The 27,587-nt window shown below is 48.7% G+C and overlaps 1 protein-coding gene across 2 annotated transcripts in view; it reads left to right on the plus strand.

The window, feature by feature from the left end:
• The first annotated feature begins 1,573 nt into the window (after positions 1-1,573).
• The window catches only part of gars1 (glycyl-tRNA synthetase 1), a 45,118-nt gene continuing 19,104 nt past the window's right edge, over positions 1,574-27,587 (plus strand). Inside the window, exons 1-6 of one of the 2 annotated variants that reach the window (XM_041861408.2) lie at positions 1,574-1,593; positions 2,082-2,319; positions 7,457-7,558; positions 8,124-8,226; positions 10,193-10,334; positions 24,109-24,197. In XM_041861408.2, coding sequence (XP_041717342.1) covers positions 1,589-1,593; positions 2,082-2,319; positions 7,457-7,558; positions 8,124-8,226; positions 10,193-10,334; positions 24,109-24,197 — 679 coding nt within the window. In that variant the 5' untranslated portion in view covers positions 1,574-1,588. Of the gene's footprint in view, positions 1,594-2,032; positions 2,320-7,456; positions 7,559-8,123; positions 8,227-10,192; positions 10,335-24,108; positions 24,198-27,587 lie in introns of those variants that run through there. The other variant, XM_041861407.2, reaches the window with a different exon arrangement.

Raw genomic sequence — 27,587 nt, forward strand, 5'->3', positions numbered from 1 at the left:
GAACTTATCCTCTGCAGCAGAGGTAACTCTGGGTCTTACATTTCTGTGGTGGTCCTCATGAGAGCCAGTTTCATCATAGCGCTTGATGGTTTTTGCGACTGCACTTGAAGAAACTTTCAAAGTTCTTGACATTTTCCGTATTGACTGACCTTCATGTCTTAAAGTAATTATGGACTGTCGTTTCTCTTTGCTTTTTTGAGCTGTTCTTGCCATAATATGGACTTGGTCTTTTACCAAATAGGGCTATCTTCTGTATACCCCCCCTTCCTTGTCACAACACAACTGATTGGCTCAAACGCATTAAGAAGGAAAGAAATTCCACAAATTAACTTTTACGAAGGCACTCCTGTTAATTTGCACATCATATCTTGCACATCTATTCATTCCAGTGTTAATACTAATTGTAATTATTTTGCACTATGGCCTATTTATTGCCTTACCTCCATAACTTGCTACATTTGTACACACTGTATATATATTTTCTGTTGTATTTTTGACTTTATGTTTTGTTTTACCCCATATGTAACTCTGTGTTGTTGTTGTTTTTATCGCACTGCTTTGCTTTTCTTGGCCAGGTCGCAGTTGTAAATGAGAACTTATTCTCAACTGGTTTACCTGGTTAAATAAAAGTGAAATAAAATAAATATATAAAAATAAATAAATAAAATTGAAATGCATTCCAGGTGACTACCTCATGAAGCTGGTTGAGAGAATGCCAAGAGTGTGCAAAGCTGCCATCAAGACAAAGGGTGGCTATTTTGAAGAATCTCAAATATAACATTTATTTAGATTTGTTTAACAGTTTTTTGGTTACTACATGATTCCATATGTGTTATTTCATAGTTTTGATGTCTTCACTATTATTCTACAATGTACAAAATTATAAAAATAAAGAAAAACCCTTGAATGAGTAGGTGTGTCCAAACTTTTGACTGGTACTGTAACTAACTGGTTGATAAACTGAATCACGTTAGTTACTACTGGGTTTGGAGCGAAAACCTACAGGATGGTAGCTCTCCAGGAACAGGAACAGAGTTGGTCAGCCCTGCAATAGTGATTTGGGATTTGTACAACAAACAAAAAAATACAAGTAGAGGCCAATAAATCTTCAAATAATCTGAACCAATTATTCTAATCTGTTATGTTAACTATCCGTTGTAATACACCCATAAATGAAGAAGCAATGAAGTCCACCTGGAACGCACCCGTGTCAACCTGGAACGCGCCCGCGGGCTAGCAACGTCAGTAAAGCTAGCCAGCTGCGCCACGAGTTGCCGGATCTCGTTCAGAGGTGACGTTTTACATGTTTTTATTAATTTAGGAGCTGCAAATGCAATGCTCAAGTATTATTAATTACCATGTTGCTTCCTATGGCGTGCAAGGAGGTCTGGTTGTCGGTCATGCTGGAAATGTGATCTCGGATTATTGTGTCATTGTCAATACAGTACATCTACACGACGATATGAAACGTTGATTTTAACCTTCTGACCAACTAGTGGGTCAGGCGGCGCCCCACTGTCTGATTCATATCGCTTCATCGCTTGTTTTCTGATGATAGTTCTCGATTATATCGACTGATTGCAATTGTATGGGGTGAGTAAATAGCCAGAATGAATTTACGAACGCACCCTTAGTCAGTGAATCAGGCCGTCTCCATGGTAACCAGATACTCTTTCTGCCACTCATGCTTTCAAACTACCGTAAAGCCCCTTACCTAAGGAAATATTTGAGGGGCTCTATGCAACTTCCTTAAACATTTCCCTTAAGTAAGGGACAATTATTCCTTAAGGGAAACACTTAAGATGTTTTATGCAACCGGGCTCTGAGCTTATGAAATATTCAATCAACCATTACGCTCACAGACTTCGTGGTGCGTCTTCCTCAGAGTAACAGCGCCACCTGCTGGTGAAAGATGGAATATTTTGTCGAATCTGCACCAAAGTGTATTTATCAATTTTCTAGGGAATAACATTTTCTAGGGAATAAAATGTTGAAAGTGCCACTTGATAACTGAAGCATTAATTTACTTGTTTTCTGAGATTTCATCATTCTGTTCCATCCACATTGTCCATGCTTCGTAGCGCAACATCAGCACTGCTGAGGACCAGCACTGAGATTCGCACTCTTCGCTCGGTGTCGAGGGTCTACCGGTTTCTACCGTCGCTGCTGCGCTGTCCGCCCCAAAACAGGCCGTTCTCTCTGTCGGTCTGCTTGTGTAAGAAGAAGAAAAGTCTTTGGCTGGAGCTTTCCGAAGGACACAAAATGAGTGGTAATATTGAAGAGATTCTCGCCCCACTGAGGCTGGCAGTGAAAGAACAGGTACATATCATTTTAGTCATTTAGCAGACGCTCTTATCCAGAGCGACTTACAGTTAGTGAGTGCATACATTTTTCATATCCCATTTAAAGCCACGGGAATAAAGCTAAAACCTTATTGTATCCATTCCAAAGATCCCCACATCATCCATGCATTCATTAGTTATCTCCCAGAAATGACAGCTCAAACACAGCTGCTGTAGCTAGCTAACAATTACATGTAACGTTAACAGAGATCTTTGAATGTAGCATAGCCATGTAGCTAGCTAACCGGTAGCCCCATAGCTAACTTAGCTAGCATGCTAACTTGTTTTTTTTGCCTGTTAGTTGGAGATCTGTGGAAGCTGTAAATAACTTATTTATTGCAGCTATATTCTGTTACCAGTTATACCAGCTAGCTTGAATATGATTTCATAAATAATTGCATTAACATCCATGCCTGCGCTCTGCGATGTATAACCACCATGCCACGTTTCAGCCCAGAGCTGATTCACAGTGACATTTGGGTGGCAGTGTTTCCCCTAGTATTTTTTTTTAGCAGCTGTGTCAAAGTTAGCGTTGAGGGGGTCGTGGTAGTGGTTAGCAAATTGGGAGGTCTCCGACCAAAGATTTTAAAGGCCCTCATCTTGGCCACAAACAAACCATTTTGCTGTTTTAAAGGTAATTGCCTGCAATTCTGCACATTTTGCCATGTGGCTGAGCGAAAATGTGCTATTTCCTGCAATTAGACATTTTGCCTTGGCTGATGCTGTGTTCTTATCCTATCTGAGTGACTCAAACATTATAACAAAATCAATAGGGATCCCATGACATTTTTGGAATAAAAAATTATCTCTGACTGTATTGTTTTTATTGGTGATTATGAGTTTGTATTTATATTTATGCCAAGGCAGCAGCTACTCTTCCTGGGGTTTATTATGGATCCCCATTAGTTCCTGCCAAGGCAGCAGCTACTCTTCCTGGGGTTTATTATGGATCCCCATTAGTTCCTGCCAAGGCAGCAGCTACTCTTCCTGGGGGTTTATTATGGATCCCCATTAGTTCCTGCCAAGGCAGCAGCTACTCTTCCTGGGGTTTATTATGGATCCCCATTAGTTCCTGCCAAGGCAGCAGCTACTCTTCCTGGGGTTTATTATGGATCCCCATTAGTTCCTGCCAAGGCAGCAGCTACTCTTCCTGGGGTTTATTATGGATCCCCATTAGTTCCTGCCAAGGCAGCAGCTACTCTTCCTGGGGTTTATTATGGATTCCCATTAGTTCCTGCCAAGGCAGCAGCTACTCTTCCTGGGGTTTATTATGGGTCCCCATTAGTTCCTGCCAAGGCAGCAGCTACTCTTCCTGGGGTTTATTATGGGTCCCCATTAGTTCCTGCCAAGGCAGCAGCTACTCTTCCTGGGGTTTATTATGGGTCCCCATTAGTTCCTGCCAAGGCAGCAGCTACTCTTCCTGGGGTTTATTATGGGTCCCCATTAGTTCCTGCCAAGGCAGCAGCTACTCTTCCTGGGGTTTATTATGGATCCCCATTAGTTCCTGCCAAGGCAGCAGCTACTCTTCCTGGGGTTTATTATGGATCCCCATTAGCTCCTGCCAAGGCAGCAGCTACTCTTCCTGGGGTTTATTATGGATCCCCATTAGTTCCTGCCAAGGCAGCAGCTACTCTTCCTGGGGTTTATTATGGATCCCCATTAGTTCCTGCCAAGGCAGCAGCTACTCTTCCTGGGGTTTATTATGGATCCCCATTAGTTCTTGCCAAGGCAGCAGCTACTCTTCCTGGGGTTTATTATGGATCCCCATTAGTTCCTGCCAAGGCAGCAGCTACTCTTCCTGGGGTTTATTATGGGGTCCCCATTAGTTCCTGCCAAGGCAGCAGCTACTCTTCCTGGGGTTTATTATGGATCCCCATTAGTTCCTGCCAAGGCAGCAGCTGCTCTTCCTGGGGTCCAGCAAAATTAAGGCAGTTATACATTTCTAAAAACATTACAATACATTCACAACAGATTTCACAACATATTAGGTGTTTGCCCTCAGGCCTCTACTCTACTACCACATATCTATAACACAAAATCAGTGTGTGCATGTGTGTATAGTGTGGATGTTATCGTGTGTGTGTATGCATGTGTCTATGTTTGTGTTGCTTCACAGTCCCCGCTGTTCCATAAGGTGTATTTTTATCTGTTTTTTTAATCAAATTTTACTTCTTGCATGAGTTATTCCTTGGAAGGAATCGGACAATTCCTTTGACCTCATGGCTTGGTTTTTACTCTGACATGCACTGTCAACTGTGGGACCTTATATATATATATATATATATATATATACAGGTGTGTGCCTTTCCAAATAATGTCCAATCAATTGAATTTACCACAGGTGGACTCCAATCAAGTTGTAGAAACATCTCAAGGATGATCAATAGAAACAGGATGCACCTGAGCTCAATGTCGAATCTCATAGCAAACAGTTTGAATACTGTTTATCATTTTTTATACATTTGCTAAAATGTATTTTTTAAAATTGTTTTCGCTTTGTCATTATAGGGTATTGTGTGTAGATTGATGAGGATTCTTTTTTAATTCAAGCCATTTTAGAATAAGGTTGTAACGTAACAAAATGTGGAAAAAGTCAAGGGGTCTGAATACTTTCCGAATGCACTGTATGTGTGTTATTTATGTTCTTGAAGTAGCCACCCTTTTACCTTTTGACAGCTTTGCACATTCTTGGCATTCTCTCAACCAGCTTCACCTGGTATGCTTTTCCAACAGTCTTGAAGGAGTTCCCACATATGCTGAGCACTTGTTGGCTGCTTTTCCTTCACTCTGCGGTCCAACTCATCCCAAACCATCTCAATTGGGTTGAGGTCGGGTGATTGTGGAGGCCAGGTCATCTGATGCAGCACTCCATCACTCTCCTTCTTGGTCAAGTAGCCCTTACACAGCCTGGAGGTGTGTTTTGGGTCATTGTCCTGTTGAAAAACAAATGATAGTCCCACTATGCGCAAACCAGATGGGATGGCTTATCACTGCAGAATGCTGTGGTAACCATGCTGGTTAAGTGTGCCTTGAATTCTAAATAAATCAGTGTCACCAGCAAAACACCATCACACCACTATCTCCATGCTTCACGGTGGGAACCACACATGCAGAGATCATCCGTTCACCTACTTTGCGTCTCACAAAGACACGGCGGTTGGAACCAAAATTCTCAAATTTGCACTCATCAGACCCAAGGACAGATTTCCACCGGTCTAATGACCATTGCTCGTGTTTCTTGGCCCAAGCAAGTCTCTTCTTCTTATTGGTGTCCTTTAGTAGTGGTTTCTTTTTAGCAATTCGACAATGAAGGCCTGATTCACACTCCTCTGAACAGTTGATGTGTCTGTTACTTGAACTCTGTGAAGCATTTATTTGGGCTGCTATCTGAGGTGCAGTTAACTCTAATGAATTTATCCTCTGCAGCGGAGAACTCTGGGTCTTCCATTCCTGTGGCGGTCCTCGTGAGAGCCAGTTTCATCATAGCGCTTGATGGTTTTTGCGACTGCACTTGAAGAAACTTTCAACGTTTTTGAAATTGTCCGTGTTGACTGACCTTCATGTCTTAAAGTAATGATGGACTGTCATTTATCTTTGTTTATTTGAGCTGTTCTTGCCATAATATGGACTTGGTCTTTTACCAAATAGGGCTATCTTCTGAATACCCCCCCCTACCTTTTCACAACACAACTGATTGGCTCAAACGCTGTGAGACACAATTGAGACATGGATTGTGTGCCGTTGAGGGTGAATGGGCAAGACAAAATATTTAAGTGCCTTTGAACGGGGTATGGTAGTAGGTGCCAGGTGCACCGGTTTGTGTCAAGAACTGCAACGCTGCTGGGTTTTTCACGCTCAACCATTTACCGTGTGTATCAAGAATGGTCTACCACCCAAAGGACGTCCAGCCAACTTGACACAACTGTGGAACGCCTTGTAGAGTCCAGCGGGGGGGGGGCAATTCAATATTAGGAACGTGTTCCTAATGTTTTGTACACTGTGTGTGTGCAGCTTTTTTTATTTATTGGAGTGGCGCCAATGATTTAGTGGTGGCCTGCACTAGTGGTGGCCTGCATTAGTGGTGGCCTGCATTAGTGGTGGCCTGCATTAGTGGTGGAAACACTGGGTGGGCAGTTTGGAGTCAGTAAGTCCTTCTCTTTGCGGTCTATGTATGGATCTTTAGCATTTGCAGGAACTCTAGAGACCATGAAGGTCTCCTAACGTCACTAGAAACTCTCAATGCAAGTGTGGGAAGGAGTAGTATTCTATCTCAGCTCTAGGAGATGATTGTGGACTACACAGGGAAAAAAAGAGGACTGAGCATGCCCCAATTCTCATCGACAGGGCTGTAGTGGAACAGGTTGAGAGCTTCAAGTTCCTTGGTGTCCACATCACCAACAAACTATCATGGTCCAAACACACCAAGACAGTCATGAGGGCACGACAAAGCCTATTCCCTCAGGAGACTGAACATATTTGGCATGGGTCCTCAGATCCTCAAAGTTCTACAGCTGCACCATCGAGAGCATCCTGACTGGTTGCATCACCGCCTGGTATGGCAACTGCTCGGCCTCCGACCGCAAGGCACTACAGAGGGTAGTGCGTACGGCCCAGTACATCACTGTGGCCAAGCTTCCTGCCATCCAGGACCTCTATACCAGGCGGTGTCAGAGGAAGGCCCTAAAAATTGTCAGACTCCACCCACCCCACCCCCTGTTTTACACTGCTGCTACTATCTGTTTATTATTTATGCATAGTCACTTTAATTCTACCCACATGTACATATTACCTCGACTAACAGTTGCCCCCGCACATTGACTCTGTACCGGTACCCCCTGTATATAGCCTCCCTACTGTTATTTCCCATTGACTCTGTACCGGTACCCCCTGTATATAGCCTCCCTACTGTTATTTCCCATTGACTCTGTACCGGTACCCCCTGTATACAGCCTCCCTACTGTTATTTTATTTTATTGCTGCTCTTTAATTTATTTTTTACTTATCTATTTTTTTTACTTCACTTATTTTTCTTAACTGCATCGTTGGTTAAGGGCTTGTCAGCATTTCACTGTAAGGTCTACACCTGTTGAATTGATGCAATTGTCATGTTACAGGGTGAGCTGGTACGCCAGATGAAGCAGGATGGCGCTCCTGATGTTGATGTCCTTAAAGCTGTGGCTGAACTGAAAGCCAGGAAGAGAACTCTGGAAACTAAGGTGTTGCTAGCTGCTACAGCATCTCCTCCTACAAGTATCTGCTATAGTACTATAGCCTGAACAGCTAATATAGCCTGAACAGCATCTCCAAGTATCTACTATAGTACTATAGCCTGAACAGCATCTCCAAGTATCTGCTATAGTACTATAGCCTGAACAGCTAATATAACCTGAACAGCATCTCCAAGTAACTAGTATAGTATTATAGCCTGAACAGCTAATATAACCTGAACAGCATCTCCAAGTATCTACTATAGTACTATAGCCTGAACAGCTAATATAACCTGAACAGCATCTCCAAGTATCTACTATAGTACTATAGCCTGAACAGCATCTCCAAGTATCTACTATAGTACTATAGCCTGAACAGCATCACTACAGTATCAGAATCACATCAAATACTTTTCTGATTGAATCAATGGTTAAATCTTTCCAATAACTATATCAATCAGACAAATTTCTTGAAGCTGAAATCAGCTTTGGTAGGTATGCACTACCTTGGCTCTTTCAGGTGTAGTGTTGTCTTCTAAAACTCTTAATCACCACAATACTGTTTGCATTTCAGGAACTGTCTCTGCAGCCCAAAGATGACATCGTTGACAGAACCAAGATGGAGGATACGTTGAAGAGGAGGTTCTTCTACGACCAGGCCTTCGCCATCTATGGAGGTGAGATCTATGTAACACCTAGTTATGGGTGGAGGCATACAAAAACAACATCATTGGTTTAAATCAATCACATTTATTTGTGTAGATGTGAGTAGTCTATATGACTTTAATATTCCCTCTACAGGTGTTAGTAGTCTATATGACTTTAATATTCCCTCTACAGGTGTTAGTAGTCTATGACTTTAATATTCCCTCTACAGGTGTTAGTGGTCTGTATGACTTTAATATTCCCTCTACAGGTGTTAGTAGTCTATATGACTTTAATATTCCCTCTACAGGTGTTAGTCTATATGACTTTAATATTCCCTCTACAGGTGTTAGTGGTCTGTATGACTTTAATATTCCCTCTACAGGTGTTAGTAGTCTATATGACTTTAATATTCCCTCTACAGGTGTTAGTCTATATGACTTTAATATTCCCTCTACAGGTGTTAGTCTATATGACTTTAATATTCCCTCTACAGGTGTTAGTAGTCTATATGACTTTAATATTCCCTCTACAGGTGTTAGTCTATATGACTTTAATATTCCCTCTACAGGTGTTAGTTGTCTATATGACTTTAATATTCCCTCTACAGGTGTTAGTAGTCTATATGACTTTAATATTCCCTCTACAGGTGTTAGTAGTCTATATGACTTTAATATTCCCTCTACAGGTGTTAGTAGTCTATATGACTTTAATATTCCCTCTACAGGTGTTAGTAGTCTATATGACTTTAATATTCCCTCTACAGGTGTTAGTAGTCTATGACTTTAATATTCCCTCTACAGGTGTTAGTAGTCTGTATGACTTTAATATTCCCTCTACAGGTGTTAGTAGTCTGTATGACTTTAATATTCCCTCTACAGGTGTTAGTAGTCTATGACTTTAATATTCCCTCTACAGGTGTTAGTAGTCTATATGACTTTAATATTCCCTCTACAGGTGTTAGTAGTCTATATGACTTTAATATTCCCTCTACAGGTGTTAGTAGTCTATGACTTTAATATTCCCTCTACAGGTGTTAGTAGTCTGTATGACTTTAATATTCCCTCTACAGGTGTTAGTAGTCTGTATGACTTTAATATTCCCTCTACAGGTGTTAGTAGTCTATATGACTTTAATATTCCCTCTACAGGTGTTAGTAGTCTATGACTTTAATATTCCCTCTACAGGTGTTAGTAGTCTATATGACTTTAATATTCCCTCTACAGGTGTTAGTAGTCTGTATGACTTTAATATTCCCTCTACAGGTGTTAGTCTATATGACTTTAATATTCCCTCTACAGGTGTTAGTAGTCTATATGACTTTAATATTCCCTCTACAGGTGTTAGTCTGTATGACTTTAATATTCCCTCTACAGGTGTTAGTAGTCTGTATGACTTTAATATTCCCTCTACAGGTGTTAGTAGTCTGTATGACTTTAATATTCCCTCTACAGGTGTTAGTAGTCTATATGACTTTAATATTCCCTCTACAGGTGTTAGTCTATATGACTTTAATATTCCCTCTACAGGTGTTAGTTGTCTATATGACTTTAATATTCCCTCTACAGGTGTTAGTAGTCTATATGACTTTAATATTCCCTCTACAGGTGTTAGTAGTCTATATGACTTTAATATTCCCTCTACAGGTGTTAGTAGTCTATATGACTTTAATATTCCCTCTACAGGTGTTAGTAGTCTATATGACTTTAATATTCCCTCTACAGGTGTTAGTAGTCTATATGACTTTAATATTCCCTCTACAGGTGTTAGTAGTCTATATGACTTTAATATTCCCTCTACAGGTGTTAGTAGTCTGTATGACTTTAATATTCCCTCTACAGGTGTTAGTAGTCTGTATGACTTTAATATTCCCTCTACAGGTGTTAGTAGTCTATATGACTTTAATATTCCCTCTACAGGTGTTAGTGGTCTGTATGACTTTAATATTCCCTCTAAAAAAAAAAAGTAGTCTATATGACTTTAATATTCCCTCTACAGGTGTTAGTGGTCTGTATGACTTCGGCCCTGTGGGCTGTGCCCTGAAGAACAACATCCTGCAGGCCTGGAGGCAGCACTTCATCCAGGAGGAGCAGATCCTGGAGATCGATTGCACCATGCTCACCCCGGAGGCCGTTCTCAAGTGGGTCCTGACACTACACTCCACACTGCAATTAGCCTAACTTTACTAACGTAGTAGTTATCAGAGTGCCAATACAAAGGGAGGGACTGTACAGACTTGTGTTATTGCACTGATTGCGTTATGGACGTGTAGACTTGGAGTTCTGATATAACAGGATGGTGGTGCGGCGGTCCTTCGTAGGCACATTTTGTCATCAAAGTCTGGCATTCTCTGGATTTATGGTGCTTTCCAGACAACTGGGAGAAAAAAACAAAGTCGAATCATGATGACGTCAGTGATCTTCAGGTCGGAGCTCTAGAAAGAGGCCAGAGTTCCCGACTTGCAATTCCGAGTTGGATGACCGCTCAAAACGTATTTTCCCAGTCGGAGCTAGTTTTTTTTCCCCCAGTGCCCAGTTGTTTTGAGCGGCAGAAGTCATGCTGGATTGGCAGCTTCGCCAATGTTGAATGTTTTTCTTTTTAAGCTTGGAAACGAGACCCTTAAACCCAGACTTGGACCACACACCCAGGCTAGTGATTGCTTGCAGTTAGCCATTGATTCCTTCCAAACCACTCTTTGTTGAATTTGTGATTTCCAGATTTTGTAATGTTTATGGCCGATGAGCACCGATACATTTTATCTGTAATTTCTCTTCATATGAAAATGATTGAAAAGGATTTGCCAGTAGATTGTCGACTTGATTCATGATGATGACTGCTGGCTTGCTAGCTAAGATTTTTAAAGTATGATGTTGACATGATCAGTCCAATCAAAGCTACTGTAGATATGTGATTTGATGTCATTTTATCTGTGGCCAATGACCTTGAACCTTCTTGGATGGGCACTTCTAATGTAACTCTATGGCAGCACCCAAGGGGCTTGAATTTTCGAGCTCTACCCGTAGGTTTTGCGGTGGCATAGTGTCCCCATGAGTGACACAACACTGAGCCAATCATGGCGCAACTAGAGAACATTACCAACACCTACGCTCTGTATTTTCCGCTGGCTGCCCCACCACCACAGAAAGCACTGAGCTGGCTGCCCCACCACCACAGAAAGCACTGAGCTGGCTGCCCCACCACCACAGAAAGCACTGAGCTGGCTGCCTCACCACCACAGAAAGCACTGAGCTAGGCTGAAACACCTGCATTTTGGAGCTGCTTTACTCAAGAAAGCCAAAAAGAGACCATGTTTGTATGCGGCTTTATTAACTCAATTATATATATTTTTTAAATATTGTTTGCAAACTATGTGACAGGTATTAATGCCAAAATAACAGGCACACATTTTTTTTTTTAGAATAATAATTTTGGGTTTAACAGGTGGGGCTCAAAACAGGTGGCCCCACCTGCCCTGAATGATGGGTCGCCATTGGCCATATGGCAGATCAGATCAGGGCCTAACATAAAGACAACTCGGTATGCTACATGTTCTTCATATGTTTCATGGATTTATTGTGATGGTGTAGGATTTATTAGACTTTATAATAATAATAATAATAATAATAATAATAATAACTTTATAACTTTATAAAATGTAGATGTTCCAATGGTCTGCATCAGTGGCTTGTAGGCTTTGCGTGGAAGCCAGGAGATGCTAAATGTGTTTGTTAATTAACGGTCAATTACCGTGAGACCGGCAGTTATTTGCATGACAGTCACCAGCTGACAATTTGATAACCGCCACAGCCCTAGTGGTCGCCAACCGGGCGGTCGACTGGTCCATCTCCAACGCATTCCTAGTCTATCGCAAAACATTTCTGTTAAAAACTCAATGATAAAGCCTTGTGTTCCTTTTTTTTATTATTATTTTTGTCTCGGGCTGTTGGCGGTAGTTGCACCCGATTCAGCTGCCCTGCGCGCTGGTTAGGCCAGCTGTTGCCATTTTTAACCATTTTAATGTGTCTGAAGGTACAAACTCTGCCTTCCTGGCGGGGCCAGAGAGCAAATCAAGTGCACTATGGGCCTACCGCTGGCCAATCAGATGGCCGTGTCTGCAGTAACGTAGCAGGCGTAAAAGAAAGCTACAGTTGATACTGTGAGATTTCAAAATGTTTAAAAGCAAAGAGCTGCTGTTTTTATGACAGTTCTTGCACTGTCAACACTTTGTATTCAACACTTTTATAAGCAATAAAATGCAAGTTTTTCCTATTTCCACTCAGCGCTACAACAAGCACTGCAGCAGTAGTAAATGAGCAGGAAAGTGGATCTATAGGCTTCCGTTGTTGTTATTAGCGGCTTGGGTCTTACTTAATATCGAGGAATATTTCACTTTCATAGGAGTAACAACAGGAATTTGTGCATGAGGCAGAAATAATGTGGAGCGACTCGAGTTTCGCCGTCAGCTGGAAGACGGTGTCCCTTTTTGGTCGGTGTCAGTGGAGGAAAGGGAGAGAGGAGGGATGTTGAGAGGCAGTGGAGGAAAGGGAGAGAGGAGGGATGTTGAGAGGCAGTGGAGGAAAGGGAGAGAGGAGGGATGTTGAGAGGCAGTGGAGGAAAGGGAGAGAGGAGGGATGTTGAGAGGCAGTGGAGGAAAGGGAGAGAGGAGGGATGTTGAGAGGCAGTGGAGGAAAGGGAGAGCGGTGGGATGTTGAGAGGCAGTGGAGGAAAGGGAGAGCGGAGGGATGTTGAGAGGCAGCGGAGGAAAGGGAGAGCGGAGGGATGTTGAGGCAGCGGAGGAAAGGGAGAGAGGAGGGATGTTGAGAGGCAGCGGAGGAAAGGGAGAGAGGAGGGATGTTGAGAGGCAGTGGAGGAAAGGGAGAGCAGAGGGATGTTGAGAGGCAGTGGAGGAAAGGGAGAGAGGAGGGATGTTGAGAGGCAGCGGAGGAAAGGGAGAGAGGAGGGGTGTTGAGAGGCAGTGGAGGAAAGGGAGAGAGGAGGGATGGTGAGAGGCAGTGGAGGAAAGGGAGAGAGGAGGGATGGTGAGAGGCAGTGGAGGAAAGGGAGAGAGGAGGGGTGTTGAGAGGCAGTGGAGGAAAGGGAGAGAGGAGGGATGTTGAGAGGCAGCGGAGGAAAGGGAGAGAGGAGGGATGTTGAGAGGCAGTGGAGGAAAGGGAGAGCAGAGGGATGTTGAGAGGCAGTGGAGGAAAGGGAGAGCGGAGGGGTGTTGAGAGGCAGTGGAGGAAAGGGAGAGAGGAGGGATGGTGAGAGGCGGTGTCAGTGGAGGAAAGGGAGAGAGGAGGGGTGTTGAGAGGCAGTGGAGGAAAGGGAGAGAGGAGGGATGTTGAGAGGCAGTGGAGGAAAGGGAGAGAGGAGGGATGTTGAGAGGCAGCGGAGGAAAGGGAGAGAGGAGGGGTGTTGAGAGGCAGCGGAGGAAAGGGAGAGAGGAGGGATGTTGAGAGGCAGTGGAGGAAAGGGAGAGCAGAGGGATGTTGAGAGGCAGTGGAGGAAAGGGAGAGCGGAGGGGTGTTGAGAGGCAGCGGAGGAAAGGGAGAGAGGAGGGATGTTGAGAGGCAGCGGAGGAAAGGGAGAGAGGAGGGATGTTGAGAGGCAGTGGAGGAAAGGGAGAGAGGAGGGATGTTGAGAGGCAGTGGAGGAAAGGGAGAGCGGTGGGATGTTGAGAGGCAGCGGAGGAAAGGGAGAGCGGAGGGATGTTGAGAGGCAGCGGAGGAAAGGGAGAGCGGAGGGATGTTGAGGCAGCGGAGGAAAGGGAGAGAGGAGGGATGTTGAGAGGCAGCGGAGGAAAGGGAGAGAGGAGGGATGTTGAGAGGCAGTGGAGGAAAGGGAGAGCAGAGGGATGTTGAGAGGCAGTGGAGGAAAGGGAGAGAGGAGGGATGTTGAGAGGCAGCGGAGGAAAGGGAGAGAGGAGGGATGGTGAGAGGCAGTGGAGGAAAGGGAGAGAGGAGGGATGTTGAGAGGCAGTGGAGGAAAGGGAGAGAGGAGGGATGTTGAGAGGCAGCGGAGGAAAGGGAGAGAGGAGGGGTGTTGAGAGGCAGTGGAGGAAAGGGGAGAGAGGAGGGATGTTGAGAGGCAGTGGAGGAAAGGGAGAGAGGGAGGATGTTGAGAGGCAGTGGAGGAAAGGGAGAGAGGAGGGATGTTGAGAGGCAGTGGAGGAAAGGGAGAGAGGAGGGATGTTGAGAGGCAGTGGAGGAAAGGGAGAGAGGAGGGATGGTGAGAGGCAGTGGAGGAAAGGGAGAGAGGAGGGATGTTGAGAGGCAGCGGAGGAAAGGGAGAGAGGAGGGCTGTTGAGGCAGTGGAGGAAAGGGAGAGAGGAGGGATGTTGAGAGGCAGTGAGGAAAGGGAGAGCGGAGGGATGGTGAGAGGCGGTGTCAGTGGAGGAAAGGGAGAGAGGAGGGATGGTGAGAGGCAGTGGAGGAAAGGGAGAGAGGAGGGATGTTGAGAGGCAGTGGAGGAAAGGGAGAGCGGAGGGATGGTGAGAGGCGGTGTCAGTGGAGGAAAGGGAGAGCGGAGGGGTGTTGAGAGGCAGTGGAGGAAAGGGAGAGCGGAGGGGTGTTGAGAGGCAGTGGAGGAAAGGGAGAGAGGAGGGATGGTGAGAGGCAGTGGAGGAAAGGGAGAGAGGAGGGATGGTGAGAGGCAGTGGAGGAAAGGGAGAGAGGAGGGGGTGTTGAGAGGCAGTGGAGGAAAGGGAGAGAGGAGGGATGTTGAGAGGCAGCGGAGGAAAGGGAGAGAGGAGGGATGGTGAGAGGCAGTGGAGGAAAGGGAGAGCGGAGGGGTGTTGAGAGGCAGTGGAGGAAAGGGAGAGAGGAGGGATGTTGAGAGGCAGCGGAGGAAAGGGGAGAGAGGAGGGATGTTGAGAGGCAGTGGAGGAAAGGGAGAGAGGAGGGATGTTGAGAGGCAGTGGAGGAAAAGGGAGAGCGGAGGGGTGTTGAGAGGCAGTGGAGGAAAGGGAGAGAGGAGGGATGGTGAGAGGCAGTGGAGGAAAGGGAGAGAGGAGGGATGGTGAGAGGCAGTGGAGGAAAGGGAGAGAGGAGGGATGGTGAGAGGCAGTGGAGGAGAGGGAGAGAGGAGGGATGTTGAGAGGCAGTGGAGGAAAGGGAGAGAGGAGGGATGTTGAGAGGCAGCGGAGGAAAGGAGAGAGAGGAGGGATGGTGAGAGGCAGTGGAGGAAAAGGGAGAGCGGAGGGGGTGTTGAGAGGCAGTGGAGGAAAGGGGAGAGAGGAGGGATGTTGAGAGGCAGCGGAGGAAAGGGAGAGAGGAGGGATGTTGAGAGGCAGTGGAGGAAAGGGAGAGAGGAGGGATGTTGAGAGGCAGTGGAGGAAAGGGAGAGCGGAGGGGTGTTGAGAGGCAGTGGAGGAAAGGGAGAGAGGAGGGATGTTGAGAGGCAGTGGAGGAAAGGGAGAGAGGAGGGATGGTGAGAGGCGGTGTCAGTGGAGGAAAGGGAGAGAGGAGGGGTGTTGAGAGGCAGTGGAGGAAAGGGAGAGAGGAGGGATGTTGAGAGGCAGTGGAGGAAAGGGAGAGAGGAGGGATGTTGAGAGGCAGCGGAGGAAAGGGAGAGAGGAGGGGTGTTGAGAGGCAGCGGAGGAAAGGGAGAGAGGAGGGATGTTGAGAGGCAGCGGAGGAAAGGGAGAGAGGAGGGATGGTGAGAGGCAGTGGAGGAAAGGGAGAGCGGAGGGGTGTTGAGAGGCAGTGGAGGAAAGGGAGAGAGGAGGGATGTTGAGAGGCAGCGGAGGAAAGGGAGAGAGGAGGGATGTTGAGAGGCAGTGGAGGAAAGGGAGAGAGGAGGGATGTTGAGAGGCAGCGGAGGAAAGGGAGAGAGGAGGGGTGTTGAGAGGCAGTGGAGGAAAGGGAGAGAGGAGGGATGTTGAGAGGCAGTGGAGGAAAGGGAGAGAGGAGGGATGTTGAGAGGCAGCGGAGGAAAGGGAGAGAGGAGGGATGGTGAGAGGCAGTGGAGGAAAGGGAGAGCGGAGGGATGTTGAGAGGCAGTGGAGGAAAGGGAGAGAGGAGGGCTGTTGAGAGGCAGTGGAGGAAAGGGAGAGAGGAGGGATGTTGAGAGGCAGCGGAGGAAAGGAGAGAGGAGGGATGGTGAGAGGCAGTGGAGGAAAGGGAGAGAGGAGGGATGTTGAGAGGCAGTGGAGGAAAGGGAGAGAGGAGGGATGTTGAGAGGCAGCGGAGGGGAAAGGGAGAGAGGAGGGGTGTTGAGAGGCAGTGGAGGAAAGGGAGAGAGGAGGGATGTTGAGAGGCAGTGGAGGAAAGGGAGAGCGGAGGGATGTTGAGAGGCAGTGGAGGAAAGGGAGAGAGGAGGGATGTTGAGAGGCAGTGGAGGAAAGGGAGAGAGGAGGGATGTTGAGAGGCAGTGGAGGAAAAAGGGAGAGAGGAGGGATGGTGAGAGGCAGTGGAGGAAAGGAGAGAGGAGGGATGTTGAGAGGCAGCGGAGGAAAGGAGAGAGAGGAGGGCTGTTGAGGCAGTGGAGGAAAGGGAGAGAGGAGGGATGTTGAGAGGCAGTGGAGGAAAGGGAGAGAGGAGGGATGTTGAGAGGCAGCGGAGGAAAAGGAGAGAGGAGGGGGTGTTGAGAGGCAGTGGAGGAAAGGGAGAGAGGAGGGATGTTGAGAGGCAGTGGAGGAAAAGGGAGAGAGGAGGGATGTTGAGAGGCAGCGGAGGAAAGGGAGAGAGGAGGGATGGTGAGAGGCAGGGAGGAAAGGGAGAGCGGAGGGATGTTGAGAGGCAGTGGAGGAAAGGGAGAGAGGAGGGCTGTTGAGAGGCAGTGGAGGAAAGGGAGAGAGGAGGGATGTTGAGAGGCAGCGGAGGAAAGGGAGAGAGGAGGGATGGTGAGAGGCAGTGGAGGAAAGGGAGAGAGGAGGGATGTTGAGAGGCAGTGGAGGAAAGGGAGAGAGGAGGGATGTTGAGAGGCAGCGGAGGAAAGGGAGAGAGGAGGGGTGTTGAGAGGCAGTGGAGGAAAGGGAGAGAGGAGGGATGTTGAGAGGCAGTGGAGGAAAGGGAGAGCGGAGGGATGTTGAGAGGCAGTGGAGGAAAGGGAGAGAGGAGGGATGTTGAGAGGCAGTGGAGGAAAGGGAGAGAGGAGGGATGTTGAGAGGCAGTGGAGGAAAGGGAGAGAGGAGGGATGGTGAGAGGCAGTGGAGGAAAGGGAGAGAGGAGGGATGTTGAGAGGCAGCGGAGGAAAGGGAGAGAGGAGGGCTGTTGAGGCAGTGGAGGAAAGGGAGAGAGGAGGGATGTTGAGAGGCAGTGGAGGAAAGGGAGAGCGGAGGGATGGTGAGAGGCGGTGTCAGTGGAGGAAAGGGAGAGAGGAGGGATGGTGAGAGGCAGTGGAGGAAAGGGAGAGAGGAGGGATGTTGAGAGGCAGTGGAGGAAAGGGAGAGCGGAGGGATGGTGAGAGGCGGTGTCAGTGGAGGAAAGGGAGAGCGGAGGGGTGTTGAGAGGCAGTGGAGGAAAGGGAGAGAGGAGGGATGGTGAGAGGCAGTGGAGGAAAGGGAGAGAGGAGGGATGGTGAGAGGCAGTGGAGGAAAGGGAGAGAGGAGGGGTGTTGAGAGGCAGGGAGGAAAGGGAGAGAGGAGGGATGTTGAGAGGCAGCGGAGGAAAGGGAGAGAGGAGGGATGGTGAGAGGCAGTGGAGGAAAGGGAGAGCGGAGGGGTGTTGAGAGGCAGTGGAGGAAAGGGAGAGAGGAGGGATGTTGAGAGGCAGCGGAGAAAAGGGAGAGAGGAGGGATGTTGAGAGGCAGTGGAGGAAAGGGAGAGAGGAGGGATGTTGAGAGGCAGTGGAGGAAAGGGAGAGCGGAGGGGTGTTGAGAGGCAGTGGAGGAAAGGGAGAGAGGAGGGATGGTGAGAGGCAGTGGAGGAAAGGGAGAGAGGAGGGATGGTGAGAGGCAGGGAGGAAAGGGAGAGAGGAGGGATGGTGAGAGGCAGTGGAGGAAAGGGAGAGAGGAGGGATGTTGAGAGGCAGTGGAGGAAAGGGAGAGAGGAGGGATGTTGAGAGGCAGCGGAGGAAAGGGAGAGAGGAGGGATGGTGAGAGGCAGTGGAGGAAAGGGAGAGAGGAGGGGTGTTGAGAGGCAGTGGAGGAAAGGGAGAGAGGAGGGATGTTGAGAGGCGAGCGGAGGAAAGGGAGAGAGGAGGGATGTTGAGAGGCAGTGGAGGAAAGGAGAGAGGAGGGATGTTGAGAGGCAGTGGAGGAAAGGGAGAGCGGAGGGGATGTTGAGAGGCAGTGGAGGAAAGGGAGAGAGGAGGGATGTTGAGAGGCAGGAGGAAAGGAGAGAGGAGGGATGGTGAGAGGCAGTGGAGGAAAGGGGAGAGAGGAGGGGTGTTGAGAGGCAGTGGAGGAAAGGAGAGAGGAGGGATGTTGAGAGGCAGTGGAGGAAAGGGGGAGAGAGGAGGGATGTTGAGAGGCAGCGGAGGAAAGGGAGAGAGGAGGGATGTTGAGAGGCAGCGGAGGAAAGGGGAGAGAGGAGGGATGTTGAGAGGCAAGTGAGGAAAGGGAGAGCAGAGGGATGTTGAGAGGCAGTGGAGGAAAGTGGGAGAGCGGAGGGCGTGTTGAGAGGCAGTGGAGGAAAGGGAGAGAGGAGGGATGTTGAGAGGCAGCGGAGGAAAGGGAGAGAGAGGAGGGGTGTTGAGAGGCAGCGGAGGAAAGGGAGAGAGGAGGGATGTTGAGAGGCAGCGGAGGAAAGGGGAGAGAGGAGGGATGTTGAGAGGCAGTGGAGGAAAGGGAGAGGAGGAGGGATGTTGAGAGGCAGTGGAGGAAAAGGAGAGCGGGGATGTTGAGAGACAGTGGAGGAAAAGGAGAGCGGAGGGATGTTGAGAGGCAGCGGAGGAAAGGGAGAGGGAGGGATGTTGAGGCAGCGGAGGAAAGAGAGAGGGAGGGATGTTGAGAGGCAGCGGAGGAAAGGGAGAGAGGAGGGATGTTGAGAGGCAGTAGAGGAAAGGGGAGAGAAGAGGGATGTTGAGAGGCAGTGGAGGAAAGGGAGAGAGGAGGGATGTTGAGAGGCAGCGGAGGAAAGGGAGAGAGGAGGGATGTTGAGAGGCAGCGGAGGAAAGGGAGAGCGGAGGGATGTTGAGAGGCAGCGGAGGAAAGGGAGAGAGGAGGGGTGTTGAGAGGCAGTGGAGGAAAGGGAGAGAGGAGGGATGGTGAGAGGCAGTGGAGGAAAGGGAGAGAGGAGGGATGGTGAGAGGCAGTGGAGGAAAGGGAGAGAGGAGGGGTGTTGAGAGGCAGTGGAGGAAAGGGAGAGAGGAGGGATGTTGAGAGGCAGCGGAGGAAAGGGAGAGAGGAGGGATGGTGAGAGGCAGTGGAGGAAAGGGAGAGCGGAGGGGTGTTGAGAGGCAGTGGAGGAAAGGGAGAGAGGAGGGATATTGAGAGGCAGCGGAGGAAAGGGAGAGAGGAGGGATGTTGAGAGGCAGCGGAGGAAAGGGAGAGAGGAGGGATGTTGAGAGGCAGTGGAGGAAAGGGAGAGCGGAGGGGTGTTGAGAGGCAGTGGAGGAAAGGGAGAGAGGAGGGATGGTGAGAGGCAGTGGAGGAAAGGGAGAGAGGAGGGATGGTGAGAGGCAGTGGAGGAAAGGGAGAGAGGAGGGATGGTGAGAGGCAGTGGAGGAAAGGGAGAGAGGAGGGATGTTGAGAGGCAGTGGAGGAAAGGGAGAGAGGAGGGATGTTGAGAGGCAGCGGAGGAAAGGGAGAGAGGAGGGATGGTGAGAGGCAGTGGAGGAAAGGGAGAGCGGAGGGGTGTTGAGGCAGTGGAGGAAAGGGAGAGAGGAGGGATGTTGAGAGGCAGCGGAGGAAAGGGAGAGAGGAGGGATGTTGAGAGGCAGTGGAGGAAAGGGAGAGAGGAGGGATGTTGAGAGGCAGTGGAGGAAAGGGAGAGAGGAGGGATGGTGAGAGGCGGTGTCAGTGGAGGAAAGGGAGAGAGGAGGGGTGTTGAGAGGCAGTGGAGGAAAGGGAGAGAGGAGGGATGTTGAGAGGCAGTGGAGGAAAGGGAGAGAGGAGGGATGTTGAGAGGCAGCGGAGGAAAGGAGAGAGGAGGGGTGTTGAGAGGCAGCGGAGGAAAGGGAGAGAGGAGGGATGTTGAGAGGCAGTGGAGGAAAGGAGAGCAGAGGGATGTTGAGAGGCAGGAGGAAAGGGAGAGCGGAGGGGTGTTGGAGAGGCAGTGGAGGAAAGGGAGAGAGGAGGGATGTTGAGAGGCAGCGGAGGAAAGGGAGAGAGGAGGGGTGTTGAGAGGCAGCGGAGGAAAGGGAGAGAGGAGGGATGTTGAGAGGCAGCGGAGGAAAGGGAGAGAGGAGGGATGTTGAGAGGCAGTGGAGGAAAGGGAGAGAGGAGGGATGTTGAGAGGCAGCGGAGGAAAGGGAGAGAGGAGGGTGTTGAGAGGCAGTGGAGGAAAAGGGAGAGAGGAGGGATGTTGAGAGGCAGTGGAGGAAAGGGAGAGAGGAGGGATGTTGAGAGGCAGCGGAGGAAAGGGAGAGAGGAGGGATGGTGAGAGGCAGTGGAGGAAAGGGAGAGCGGAGGGATGTTGAGAGGCAGTGGAGGAAAGGGAGAGAGGAGGGCTGTTGAGGAGGCAGTGAGGAAAGGGAGAGAGGAGGGATGTTGAGAGGCAGCGGAGGAAAGGGAGAGAGGAGGGATGGTGAGAGGCAGTGGAGGAAAGGGAGAGAGGAGGGATGTTGAGGAGGCAGTGAGGAAAGGGAGAGAGGAGGGATGTTGAGAGGCAGCGGAGGAAAAAGGGAGAGAGGAGGGGTGTTGAGAGGCAGTGGAGGAAAGGGAGAGAGGAGGGATGTTGAGAGGCAGTGGAGGAAAAGGGAGAGCGGAGGGATGTTAGAGAGGCAGGAGGAAAGGGAGAGAGGAGGGATGTTGAGAGGCAGTAGAGGAAAAGGGAGAGAGGAGGGATGTTGAGAGGCAGTGGAGGAAAGGGAGAGAGGAGGGATGGTGAGAGGCAGTGGAGGAAAAGGGAGAGAGGAGGGATGTTGAGAGGCAGCGGAGGAAAGGGAGAGAGGAGGGCTGTTGAGGCAGTGGAGGAAAGGGAGAGAGGAGGGATGTTGAGAGGCAGTGGAGGAAAAGGGAGAGCGGAGGGATGGTGAGAGGCGGTGTCAGTGGAGGAAAAGGGAGAGAGGAGGGATGGTGAGAGGCAGTGGAGGAAAGGGAGAGAGGAGGGATGTTGAGAGGCAGTGGAGGAAAGGGAGAGCGGAAGGGATGGTGAGAGGCGGTGTCAGTGGAGGAAAGGGAGAGCGGAGGGGGGTGTTGAGAGGCAGTGGAGGAAAGGGAGAGAGGAGGGATGTTGAGAGGCAGCGGAGGAAAGGGAGAGAGGAGGGGTGTTGAGAGGCAGCGGAGGAAAGGAGAGAGGAGGGATGGTGAGAGGCAGTGGAGGAAAGGGAGAGCGGAGGGGATGGTGAGAGGCGGTGTCAGTGGAGGAAAGGGAGAGCGGAGGGGTGTTGAGAGGCAGTGGAGGAAAGGGAGAGAGGGAGGGATGGTGAGAGGCAGTGGAGGAAAGGGAGAGAGGAGGGATGGTGAGAGGCAGTGGAGGAAAGGGAGAGAGGAGGGATGTTGAGAGGCAGTGGAGGAAAGGGAGAGAGGAGGGGTGTTGAGAGGCAGTGGAGGAAAGGGAGAGAGGAGGGATGGTGAGAGGCAGTGGAGGAAAGGGAGAGAGGAGGGATGGTGAGAGGCAGTGGAGGAAAGGGAGAGAGGAGGGATGTTGAGAGGCGGACCCTCCGTCTGCTGCTCTCCCTCCGCTGAGACCGACCGTCAGATCCAGGCACCATCAGCCCAGGCACCATCAGCCCAGGCACCATCAGCCCAGGCACCATCAGCCCAGGCACCATCAGCCCAGTGAAATAACAAGCTAATGATTTAAATGTATTGTCACTCAGCTGTGCTTCACCAGTAATACAACAACAGATATATTACCGCTGTGATCATATAGCCCCAAATGTTGAAATATCCTTTTTTCTAAATGGCAATTCAAGCAAAGCCAATATGCAGTACTGTTTTTAATTGGTTAATGTTGCATAGGCTTACGTAAAAAATTAAAAATAATAATGTTAAAAGAAAATCTGAGCGGTATATCTTGACTCGGAGGTTGGTGACTACTGTTGTAGTTTCCCCTGTTAACGATCAACATGTCCCTTTACTGTGGCAACTGTGATCTAATCAACGCAATATTAGCCTCTTCAATGCAACATACCGAAACAAAACAAACTATGCAAGAGATTTTATTGTAGGCAGAACGCATCGGAGTAGGATTCTATTGCATTGACACACAGGACTCAGCCCCTACTCTACACAGACCGGTGTGGCATAACCAATCAGAGCTGCAGTAGGCCTATATGCAAATAGACCATTGCCAAATATGGATCTAGGCCGTTTACTTTGAACTGGACTGTGTTTACAGTATGAGCGGTCGTGAGTAGATGCGCTTGTTTTGAGATCAAAGTGAGAGCTGCATGTAGCCACGTGTGCACATTTTGTTCATATCCTTTGCTAGTTAGTGAGTTATTAGCCCAGTTATAGATCATTTGTTCATATCCTTTGCTAGTTAGTGAGTTATTAGCCCAGTTATAGATCATTTGTTCATATCCTTTGCTAGTTAGTGAGTTATTAGCCCAGTTATAGATCATTTGTGGTCAGCAATAGGGGAGTGATTGCTTCCTACAAGAGCACAAAACGTGTCCATTTCTAGACATCATTGAAAAGCCAGTCAGGTAAAGAGCTTTTTTTTTGTCTTAAAGGGGCAGTGTTGTATTTTGAGACAGGCTTGAATAAGCTAAGTAGCCAATAGGCAGAGGGTAGCATAATGTGTCTGATTCTCTATAAATGGTATGGGAATAATAATGCATTTTTATTTTGTGAAGTGGTTTCTTGCATCAAACAACACAACATTTTCAGTCACCAAACATGTTAATTAATGTCTAAAGTGTCATGGAATGTAGCCCTACATTGAACACCACCCATTGGCTGCTACTGTAGACTGAACGACAGAACAGCTATTTCCATGTTAAAATGTTATGGGATGCATTTTCTCCATAGTTTTTGATGGTAGGCCACTCTGGTAGGCCTACATTATGATAATCCACAGTAGCCTGCTTGGCCGCTGTTAAAACTGTAAATTAAAGGGGGTACAGCCTCAGTGTTCACAGTAAACACGCGCCGGAAGTTGCACAGAATTTTCACAACGTTCAAGTTTGCGCTCAGCAGACCTCAGTGCCGAAACAAATGACGCGGTCATCTGAGCCATCCGATTAGCCAGCGGTAGGCCCATAGTGCACTTGATTTGCTCTCTGGGCCCGCCAGGAAGGCAGAGTTTGTACCTTCAGACACATTAAATGGTTAAAAATGTAAACAATTGGCCTAACCAGCGCACAGGGCAGCTTAATCGGGTGCACCAACCGCCAACAGCCCCAGATAATACAAATAGGAACACAAGGCTTTATAGCCACAGTAGATAATAGGAACACAAGGCTTTATAGCCACAGTAGATAATAGGAACACAAGGCTTTATCGCCACAGTAGATAATAGGAACACAAGGCTTTATAGCCACAGTAGATAATAGGAACACAAGGCTTTATAGCCACAGTAGATAATAGGAACACAAGGCTTTATAGCCACAGTAGATAATAGGAACACAAGGCTTTATAGCCACAGTAGATAATAGGAACACAAGGCTTTATAGCCACAGTAGATAATAGGAACACAAGGCTTTATCGTTGGGTATGCAGTTTAAATAAGTAGTAGGCAAGCCAGATTTGGAACACGGCCAATCATTATAGGATGTATCCCAAATGGCACCCTTTTCCCTATATAGTGCACTTGTTTTGACCAGGGCCCATAGAGATCTATGACTATTATGACTAAGGACAGCTGACGGCTCTGTTCTTTCCCAATCTTAATATTTGGGTATAATGTGCTATTATGTCTACAGGACGTCTGGGCACGTGGACAAGTTTGCGGACTACATGGTGAAAGACGTGAAGAACGGAGAGTGTTTCAGGGCAGACCACCTCCTCAAAGGTTAGTCTATACTCTTGACATGGTGTGAGAAAGAGAAATGCCCTGTTCACACAACTGGTATTTTCACACAACTGGTATGTCCCAACCTCTACATCAATATAATAGAATTGAGCCCTGACATTACAGTAGTCAAACCTTTGTTCAGTGCACTGTGTTGTCCCTGTGTATCAGTTAGCTGGAGCCTGTCAGTACTGTGTTGTCCCTGTGTATCAGTTAGCTGGGGCCTGTCAGTACTGTGTTGTCCCTGTGTATCAGTTAGCTGGAGCCTGTCAGTACTGTGTTGTCCCTGTGTATCAGTTAGCTGGGGCCTGTCAGTACTGTGTTGTCCCTTGTATCAGTTAGCTGGGGGCCTGTCAGTACTGTGTTGTCCCTGTGTATCAGTTAGCTGGGGCCTGTCAGTACTGTGTTGTCCCTGTGTATCAGTTAGCTGAGGCCTGTCAGTACTGTGTTGTCCCTGTGTATCAGTTAGCTGGGGCCTGTCAGTACTGTGTTGTCCCTGTGTATCAGTTAGCTGGAGCCTGTCAGTACTGTGTTGTCCCTGTGTATCAGTTAGCTGGGGCCTGTCAGTACTGTGTTGTCCCTGTGTATCAGTTAGCCTGGGGCCTGTCAGTACTGTGTTGTCCCTGTGTATCAGTTAGCTGGAGCCTGTCAGTACTGTGTTGTCCCTGTGTATCAGTTAGCTGGGGCCTGTCAGTACTGTGTTGTCCCTGTGTATCAGTTAGCTGGGGCCTGTCAGTACTGTGTTGTCCCTGTGTATCAGTTAGCTGGGGCCTGTCAGTACTGTGTTGTCCCCTGTGTATCAGTTAGCTGGGGCCTGTCAGTACTGTGTTGTCCCTGTGTATCAGTTAGCTGGGGCCTGTCAGTACTGTGTTGTCCCTGTGTATCAGTTAGCTGGGGCCTGTCAGTACTGTGTTGTCCCTGTGTATCAGTTAGCTGGGAGCCTGTCAGTACTGTGTTGTCCCTGTGTATCAGTTAGCTGGGGCCTGTCAGTACTGTGTTGTCCCTGTGTATCAGTTAGCTGGGGCCTGTCAGTACTGTGTTGTCCCTGTGTATCAGTTAGCTGGGGCCTGTCAGTACTGTGTTGTCCCTGTGTATCAGTTAGCTGGGGCCTGTCAGTACTGTGTTGTCCCTGTGTATCAGTTAGCTGGGGCCTGTCAGTACTGTGTTGTCCCTGTATCAGTTAGCTGAGGCCTGTCAGTACTGTGTTGTCCCTGTGTATCAGTTAGCTGGGGCCCTGTCAGTACTGTGTTGTCCCTGTGTATCAGTTAGCTGGAGCCTGTCAGTACTGTGTTGTCCCTGTGTATCAGTTAGCTGGGGCCTGTCAGTACTGTGTTGTCCCTGTGTATCAGTTAGCTGGGGCCTGTCAGTACTGTGTTGTCCCTGTGTATCAGTTAGCTGGAGCCTGTCAGTACTGTGTTGTCCCTGTGTATCAGTTAGCTGGGGCCTGTCAGTACTGTGTTGTCCCTGTGTATCAGTTAGCTGGGGCCTGTCAGTACTGTGTTGTCCCTGTGTATCAGTTAGCTGGGGCCTGTCAGTACTGTGTTGTCCCTGTGTATCAGTTAGCTGGGGCCTGTCAGTACTGTGTTGTCCCTGTGTATCAGTTAGCTGAGGCCTGTCAGTACTGTGTTGTCCCTGTGTATCAGTTAGCTGGGGCCTGTCAGTACTGTGTTGTCCCTGTGTATCAGTTAGCTGGGGCCTGTCAGTACTGTGTTGTCCCTGTGTATCAGTTAGCTGGGAGCCTGTCAGTACTGTGTTGTCCCTGTGTATCAGTTAGCTGGGGCCTGTCAGTACTGTGTTGTCCCTGTGTATCAGTTAGCTGGGGCCTGTCAGTACTGTGTTGTCCCTGTGTATCAGTTAGCTGGGGGCCTGTCAGTACTGTGTTGTCCCTGTGTATCAGTTAGCTGGGGCCTGTCAGTACTGTGTTGTCCCTGTGTATCAGTTAGCTGGGGCCTGTCAGTACTGTGTTGTCCCTGTGTATCAGTTAGCTGGGGCCTGTCAGTACTGTGTTGTCCCTGTGTATCAGTTAGCTGGGGCCTGTCAGTACTGTGTGTTGTCCCTGTGTATCAGTTAGCTGGAGCCTGTCAGTACTGTGTTGTCCCTGTGTATCAGTTAGCTGGAGCCTGTCAGTACTGTGTTGTCCCTGTGTATCAGTTAGCTGGGGCCTGTCAGTACTGTGTTGTCCCTGTGTATCAGTTAGCTGGAGCCTGTCAGTACTGTGTTGTCCCTGTGTATCAGTTAGCTGGGGCCTGTCAGTACTGTGTTGTCCCTGTGTATCAGTTAGCTGGGGCCTGTCAGTACTGTGTTGTCCTCTGTGTATCAGTTAGCTGGGGCCTGTCAGTACTGTGTTGTCCCTGTGTATCAGTTAGCTGGGGCCTGTCAGTACTGTGTTGTCCCTGTGTATCAGTTAGCTGAGGCCTGTCAGTACTGTGTTGTCCCTGTGTATCAGTTAGCTGGGGCCTGTCAGTACTGTGTTGTCCCTGTGTATCAGTTAGCTGGGGCCTGTCAGTACTGTGTTGTCCCTGTGTATCAGTTAGCTGGGGCCTGTCAGTACTGTGTTGTCCCTGTGTATCAGTTAGCTGGGGCCTGTCAGTACTGTGTTGTCCCTGTGTATCAGTTAGCTGGGGCCTGTCAGTACTGTGTTGTCCCTGTGTATCAGTTAGCTGGGGCCTGTCAGTACTGTGTTGTCCCTGTGTATCAGTTAGCTGGGGCCTGTCAGTACTGTGTTGTCCCTGTGTATCAGTTAGCTGGGGGCCTGTCAGTACTGTGTTGTCCCTGTGTATCAGTTAGCTGAGGGCCTGTCAGTACTGTGTTGTCCCTGTGTATCAGTTAGCTGGGGCCTGTCAGTACTGTGTTGTCCCTGTGTATCAAATGGCTGGGGCCTGTCAGTACTGTGTTGTCCCTGTGTATCAGTTAGCTGGGGCCTGTCAGTACTGTGTTGTCCCTGTGTATCAGTTAGCTGGGGCCTGTCAGTACTGTGTTGTCCCTGTGTATCAGTTAGCTGGGGCCTGTCAGTACTGTGTTGTCCCTGTGTATCAGTTAGCTGGGGCCTGTCAGTACTGTGTTGTCCCTGTGTATCAGTTAGCTGGGGCCTGTCAGTACTGTGTTGTCCCTGTGTATCAGTTAGCTGGGGCCTGTCAGTACTGTGTTGTCCCTGTGTATCAGTTAGCTGAGGGCCTGTCAGTACTGTGTTGTCCCTGTGTATCAGTTAGCTGGGGCCTGTCAGTACTGTGTTGTCCCTGTGTATCAGTTAGCTGGGGCCTGTCAGTACTGTGTTGTCCCTGTGTATCAGTTAGCTGGAGCCTGTCAGTACTGTGTTGTCCCTGTGTATCAGTTAGCTGGAGCCTGTCAGTACTGTGTTGTCCCTGTGTATCAGTTAGCTGGGGCCTGTCA

This window comes from Coregonus clupeaformis, chromosome 34 (genome assembly GCF_020615455.1).
Source record: "Coregonus clupeaformis isolate EN_2021a chromosome 34, ASM2061545v1, whole genome shotgun sequence".
Classification (NCBI taxonomy): domain Eukaryota; kingdom Metazoa; phylum Chordata; class Actinopteri; order Salmoniformes; family Salmonidae; genus Coregonus; species Coregonus clupeaformis.